The 7621-nt window shown below is 34.9% G+C and overlaps 1 protein-coding gene across 1 annotated transcript; it reads left to right on the top strand.

Moving 5' to 3' along the window:
• Window positions 1-913: 913 nt before the first annotated feature.
• LOC148911042 (uncharacterized) lies at window positions 914-7447 on the top strand. The gene is made up of 6 exons (XM_089030166.1): window positions 914-1009; window positions 1262-1421; window positions 3083-3382; window positions 5877-6071; window positions 6511-6690; window positions 7122-7447. The coding sequence occupies exons 1-6, from the start codon at window positions 914-916 to the stop codon at window positions 7445-7447; spliced, it is 1257 nt and encodes a 418-aa protein (XP_088886292.1).
• Window positions 7448-7621: the final 174 nt, after the last annotated feature.

Below are 7621 nucleotides of genomic sequence, written 5' to 3'. Positions count from 1 at the left end.
CTTGTTACTTCTTCTTTTCCAATCGTTTTTGAAATTCATAGCATATTTCTGCAACTATTCCTTTTCTTGTCTTCTGTTTCTGCGTGACCACACTAATAACGGCGGCGTAGGAGACCAGCTATGATATCCCGTCTCTATTATTGCTAAAAAGTATAACATTGATTTGATAGCTTTAGTTATCACATCTAAAACAAGAAGAGATAACTAGCTAAAAACTAGTGTTAGCTGCGTCGATGTTTCTAATGAAACAGTAATGATGAAAAGGTAAATTATACACCGTGAAAAGATGAAAAAACTTACTGACGTTTCGGACGCTAGTCCTTCGAAAACATCTAAAACAATTGAACTAATCCTTATCACCTCGTCCTTTTGTTATCGGCAAGCCAAACACTTTTGACGTTTACTCAACGTAGCCGCCTCTTTTGTTCTTTTATCACACTTGTCGGAGACTCCTCGATAACTGTAGCCTGATGAGCCGCTCTATTCCGATGTTTTTGTTGTGGTTTCGCACATTGACTGTGGCCGCGGGCCTCCTAAAATATGCCGAACATAACAAAGCGCACTACAAGAATGAATATGGGAATAAAATCACAAACCTTTTTTGAAACATCAAATGCAATTGGATTTTTTTAATACTTACTGGAACAGCCAAGCTTTAATGCTCCTCTTTTATCACATTATTATTTTTAAATAATTAAAACCCTTACTCAGCTTCTAGTACCTTAACAATGGAATGTTATTGCCCAGTCACAACGCATATCGGCACTTTTCGACGATTTCCTTTTTGTTTATTGCTTACAATATGACCAATCAAATAATCCCAGGAATAACTTTATGAACCATATATACCAATTGACTTCATCCCTTCTGCGGCATTGCGCTTGTTATCATTACGCTTCAGTCGCGCGCTAAAATGGCCACGAACGATCTCAGCGAACTTGACAAACTCCTACACGAATGTTACCAAAAAGATATTGACTGGAATTTAGTGCCACCCAAACTAAAAGAGGTAAGTAATCGACTTATCAGTATATTTCAATTTCAATATAAAATCAGTCTAAACTGAACCTAACCATAACTGGTGCGTCAGCATGATAGTTTATAGCTAAAACTATTCACTTTTCATAACTCCTCTAAGACGAATATTTCATGTAACTAGTACATTTACATACAAAATGATGCCACATGATTTCTATTCGTTGAAAATAACGTAGTGCTTGTTCTTTCAAACCTTTATTTTTTCATCTGTGTTTTGTTATAGATGTCTCGCATTTTAGGCAAGGCAATGAAACAAAGGTCCACCACTGTTTTGATGGGAACCATAGTCGTCACTTCATTTTGCATGGGACACGCTTCCATTCAGGTCGCCGAGTTTTGGAACGAACCTATTATTATATGGTTTGCATCCGTTTTAAATACAGGTACCATTCATGCATTAATATATTACAGTAAACCCCGTGTGTTAGCGTTAATTTCAATTCAGAAAAATTCACTTGATTGCAAAAAGGATATCATATAAAATTTACAACATTACCAAAGTTTACATTTAAGATACTTGTGTGGTTCTGATTTCTTTTTATATTTCAAAGTAAAATGTACGCTGAATCTATAACTGAACGCACGAAATTCACGTCTGTCTTGAAGTCAAGGAAAACAATTTTTCGTATTCACCGAAAGCCGAATGCATTTTGTGGTTCTTTTTAAGATGTGTCTATTTTTCAAGGCAGGATACTAACCAGGATTTCTTCTTTTTTTATATATTCTTTTCTGTTACATCATTTAAATGATTCGACAGTATAAGTTTTATCGTTTTATAGCGTAAGTGAATTTCAAAAGCTCACTTCAGTTTATTTATTTTTTCTCTTAAGCCTGGTTCACATATGATCGCAGACGATCGCAGACGATCGCTCTCGATCGCTCGATCGCAGAGTCCACTCAACCGAGGATCTCAAATTTTTTTTCCTATTAATAATAAATTACCAATTCATTGTCGACTATACCATTATTTTTTGCGTCGTTATTTAGCTTTCTTCGATAAAGAAAAAAAATAAAGACTTGATGCTTACCAGTCGGTTAAAATAATGATAAAAAGGTAAATTATACACCGTGAAAAGATGAAAAATCTTACTGACGTTTCGGACGCTTGCCCTTTATCGGAGTAAAAGAGAAAGAGGTGGTAGAAAGGGGTGTTTATATGATAGAATAAGACATCTATCATATAAACACTCCTTTCTACCACCTCTTTCTCTTTTACTCCGACGAAGGACTAGCGTCCGAAACGTCAGTAAGATTTTTCATCTTTTCACGGTGTATAATTTACCTTTTTATTATTATTGTTTCATTAGAAACACCGACGCAGCTCACACTAGTTATTAGCTAGTTATCTCTTCTGTCGGTTAAAAACTCATTTACGATGAATAAATTATCCACTGTGAGTGAAAATGGCCATTCAAATGTTTCGAAAGCTCACTTAAGATAAATATATTTTTTACTCTTTCTAAGGAAACGTAAGTTATTCAGTTTATAGCCAATTAGTTAAAAAACTAAAGTCTTATTTTCTGAAGTGTTTTTGCCATGACTTCAGTGAGTAAGAAAACACTCGCGCGTTGTCGCACTTTTGACTGAGGTTATTTGACTGAGGCACCAAGTGTAGTGTCCTACGCAGCTGTTATTAGTGTCATCACGCTACGCTTACTCCCCTAACTACACTAAGACGAGATCAGCTATTAAATTACGATTACTTGAGAGAGAAAAAATTAAGGTGACAGGCAGTTGTGACTACTGTTGAACGTTCGATTTGAGCCCACGATGTGCTCGCGCTCCATCAAATGCAAAACTATTACCTCAAAACGATTATCCCAAAAACAAGCTCTTTTTCATATTTGAGATCAACATTAAATTTTACTTAAATTTTTAAAAGTTGCCAATCACCTTCAATGAAATGAGCTTTCGAAACATTTTACCTTAATTCCTCGTCACTCACTTGACTTTGCTATTGTCAACAAAAACCTTTTGTTCTCTACTCTCGGACTGCGTTGCTCATCTGTTTCTAATATTGATACCTATATCTTTCTTCTTACAGGGAGGTATAAAAGTGCTTTCCATGAATTTATTTCTGACATACTGGAAAAGGTTTCAGAAGGGGTCAAGGAAAGAGGCCATGAAGTTAAGCCTATGATACTGCCTCACTGTACAAATTGGGACAAATTTGGAGATTTTTTGGCTAACAGCGGTGGACGTCTTTTAGGAGTGTTCAATGAAGTAATGTCATTTTTTAGCAACATGAATATGTTTTCAAGTACAAGAATGCAAGTTTCTGATACAATGGAATATTATGATTTCCTACAAATGTACACTGGCAAAGCCAATGCAAGAGAAACTAGTAAGTTTTAATATTATTCATTTTACAATCGGAATACTCTTATATGTTTCAATTAAATGTAAAATTACGGATAAAACGCGTAAATGTTTGAAAAAAACATGACGTTTCTGCTATAGCTAATGATAGCCTTCATCACTAGTTGGCCGCGGCCGATACGTCTCGTAGTTTTTCAAAAATTCTACGCGTTTTATCCGTAATCCTACATTTAATCTAATTAATCATGTCTGAACGCGAAAACCTCAAAAATATCTTATAGGTGTTTTTGTCTTAATGATTCAAAGGATTATCTTTTCTTGGAAATGCCAAAAACCCAAGGGCGAATCCAGGGGGGGGGGAGGGGGGGGGGCAATGGGGGGCTGAAGCCCCCCCTTCAGCAAAAAAAAAACGATGCTTTTTTATATTGTTTTCCGTTGTGTTGACGGAAGAAACTCAATTAGCCCCCCCTAAACTCAATTAGCCTCCCCCTAGAATTTTTCTGGATCCGCCCTTGAAAACCTTAGTTGTTATTGTTGCAGACCAATTTGTGGCTGGTTGTTTAAAAATATTTCATTTTCCATAGTTTATAATTATAACTAAAGTTTGTAAATTTTAATGGAAGACAGAATTCAACAAGATAAATCTTCTATGAATTAATGTCTATTTACTTTAATTCTAATATGTCAAAGTCGATGGTGCATTTTTATTCAATATTAAATTAAGCTGTCAAATTATTTTTCAACCATTGAACTCAACAGTATTAAAGAAGTTGATTTAAATGATTTCTATTTTTCAAATGAAATAAATAATTACTAAAGTAATTGATTTCAATATTTTTTATTTTATTGTCACAGAAAATGCAAACTTCCACATGCAAAGAACAAGCTTTAGCATGATTGGCTTCATACAGCGAACCACCGCTCTACCTGTTATTAAAGATGTAACAAATAGTGTTAAAGGGTTCACGTCTCGTCTCCTGTGGCACTTTCCTAAACCTGTTTACTGTAGGAAAAGAGACCAAATATTGACATCGGATGAAATGCAAGCAGTTTCAGAATTCAAAGAACAACTGGGTAAGTTTTCATTGTAAATTATAACATGACTATTATCAATCTTGCGTTGCGATTGTATTAGTTGGGAGCGCATGCTTTATGAGAGCACAAAACCCGTACACGCGTTTTCAGTTGCATCATTATCCAATCCAACATAACGGTTATAGTTGTTTCTTATATTATAGTACACTCAACAAAATTACTCGACTCTGCTTGGTCGAGAGGAGTACAATTATAGCGTTAATTGTACTCCGTAGGAGTACCGAATTAAGTCGCTATGGAAACACGGCCAAAACAAACAAAAAAGCCGAAAAAAAAACTAATAAGAACTAATCTTTTTTATGCATTTCAGTTGCGCGATGGAATGAAAATCGGCCGCCAAATAGACAAAGACGAACGGCGTCGCTTCGCATTTCTTACTGAAATTTTGTTGAGTGAATTATAAACAAAAAATCGCACGATCTTCTCGTACAATTTGGAGTTAATAGACACTCGTAATGTTTTGAAAGTTCTTTAATTGCACTCGCCTAAACATTACTCTTGTCTATTAATTTTCAAATTGTACTCGAGATCGTGCGATTTCCTATAATAATAAGTACTGAAAACCTTGGGAATTAATTGGCATTAAACTCGAAAAGTGTTGAAATGCGTCTGCTAAAAATATATACAACTGATGGTAAAAAGGTTGTCTACAAAATGTTTTGAATTATAAATACTTGTACAATTTCAACTCAAAAAAAAACCATTACTCTTAAATATTATTTATTAGCATATACCAACTTGTGTACTTCCTAAGAACGCGCGCGCTCATAGGTTAATCGGAGGTGAATATCGTACGATATTCACAAAATGAAATGAAAAAAATGATTATGATTTATATAGCGCCCTTTTATATGTGGATATAATCACTTTTTACTAAGCGCTTTACATGGAGTTGTGAATGACAGATTGCTTTTTATGCAATTTACAAGCATGAGAGATGGTTGGTATGAAGTGCAGGCACTGAGGGTGGTCACTGCAGGGGCGGCGGAAGCTGAAAAATTTTGGGGGGGCACTCCAATATTTCACGGTACCTTTTAGTTTTGCTAAAAGTTGTGCTAAAAGTTGTGCGTGAATTTGTCACCCAAACTAAAAGTTTCTGTTTGTTTGTTTTTATTGAATTATTGTATATAAAAATAAGTTACTCTGTACACAAGTTGGCATATGCTAAAACAATTATTCGCCTCAGGCTCAGTGAATATGGAGAATATTTACCTCTTGGCTCGAAGACTCGCGTCTTGGTAAATATTCCTCGACATTCACTTCGCCTTCGGCGAATAATTGTTAAATACCTCATACGATATAAGCATCTGTTTTATTTTTGTATACATAGGTCAGTGATAGCGATATATACTTTTGTAAAATATCTTTGTACTTCTAGTTTTTTTACAAACCATTGATAAATATTTATAATTCCTTTTTTGCAGTGTCATTCTTAATTGATCTTTATATTGAGGGTCAGGAAACTTATGCCATCGTGGATGAGAACAAGATGACCAAAGTCACTGTAGAAAGTACACCTTACACTCTATCAGAAGAGGCTTGGTTCGATTATGAAAGAATCCATGATGAATGGGAAATGGATATTTGTAAAAAATATCAAAATGATGTATTTATTGCTGGTGAGTTATGCTAGCATGTATCCTCTAATAGGTTTATCATTATGGTGTATGTGTACCACAGATAACAGGAATTTCCTAGAAGTTTAATTTTCAAAACTAGTAATTTGGCTCGTGATTTTTCGACTCTTCTCGTGTTTCTCCCAACATCCCGCGTTCTCTTTTTCACTGGTAGACTCAAACTTAGCTTCTATTGGTTAATTACATTTTGTATATATTAAATTATACTATTATTAAATTATTATATTAATCATACTATTATTGAATTATTATATCAAGTTTTACTTTTTTATATACATTAAAACACACACACATATATATATATAGGTCTGCATCAGCTGTAAAGTTGCAGATATTTAACCTCCTTTACTGTATGTACGTATGTATGTAGCTTCATAAATAAGTTACTTTATTAATTAAAATATACCTATATTATTTGTAGGATTGTATTCAAGAGGGAAATCTCAAGTCTTGAGAATGGCCGTTCCCATTCATTTGCTACTCACGAGATTGGAGGAACCTGCAATGTCTCACTCTAAGTCCAGTCAAGATGATCACATCGTAGGGTCAAGAGCAATCAACATTGCACACTCCATTGTAAATACTTGCCTCTCTCAGCTGTGTAAGTCAATAAATGACATTTACCGGTACTAATACTGATAAAAGGGTTAATTTTACAACGTGAAAAGATGAAACAACTTACGCTAGTCCTTCGCTAATCCTTTTTAATACTCCGACGAAGGACTAGCGGCCGAAACGTCAGTAAGTTTTTAAATCTTTTCACGGTGTAAAATTTACCCTTTTATCATGACAGTTTCATTAGAAACACCGACGCAGCTCACACTAGTTTTTAGCTAGATATCTTTTCCGGTACTATACTGTGGTTTTCGATGTTCTGACAACTCAGACATTTCAGCCGCACGCAGTGAATATATTTAGAAATTTCTATTACCTTAGTGTTTGTACATTACAGCAATTTTGCATAAATTACAGCTAATTACACACATATATAAACTAAAATTGTATAACTAATTACTTCTGATCTTTTTATAGGTACTCTCACCAAGAGAGGGTTCGTACATAACAAAGAAACCGGTGATGCAAATGCCACTTTGCCATCAGTTCCGCTTTTACAACCAGATGGCATATTTAAGGCTGTAAAGCTTGTTGTTTTAGCACATGGCAAAATTGTGAGCTTTGCCATACTTAATACTAAAGGCTTGTTCAGGAGATATAAATCTGACACTCAATCCAGTGGGGAAATGATTGTCAGCATTTTGAATGAACTGGAGAAATTGGACATTGGCAGAACTGAATCATTCTCAGTTTTGTCTAATAAAAGCAAGGTAAGTCAAAAGTCCGTTTACAATATGCAGTAAACCAACTATTAGCAAACTCTTACACATAGCTTTTTTATCAGGTTTACTTTTTCCACAAACACGAGCCATCCAACAATGAACAACAGATGCTAGCCTTTGCTCAAAAGATTGCTACTCTGGGAATAAGCTTGAAAGCTTACTCAGATGCCTATTTTGCAGATGATGATGAAAGGT

This window comes from Actinia tenebrosa, unplaced genomic scaffold (assembly GCF_029948245.1).
Source record: "Actinia tenebrosa isolate PJP-AT-01 unplaced genomic scaffold, QUT_ActTen_1.0 PGA_scaffold15__27_contigs__length_11533743, whole genome shotgun sequence".
Lineage (NCBI taxonomy): Eukaryota > Metazoa > Cnidaria > Anthozoa > Actiniaria > Actiniidae > Actinia > Actinia tenebrosa.
Note: the sequence above shows the minus strand (reverse complement) of the source record. Positions and strands in the feature narration are given on the sequence as shown.

What these genes read in the sequence shown, in the direction of transcription:
- LOC148911042 (XM_089030166.1), top strand. Translation starts at nt 914, where the DNA reads ATGGCCACGAACGATCTCAGCGAACTTGACAAACTCCTACACGAATGT. An exon ending in TGCCACCCAAACTAAAAGAG is followed by an intron (nt 1,010 to 1,261) that starts GTAAGTAATCGA and finishes GTTTTGTTATAG; the next exon opens with ATGTCTCGCATTTTAGGCAA. An exon ending in AAATGATGTATTTATTGCTG is followed by an intron (nt 6,072 to 6,510) that starts GTGAGTTATGCT and finishes TATTATTTGTAG; the next exon opens with GATTGTATTCAAGAGGGAAA.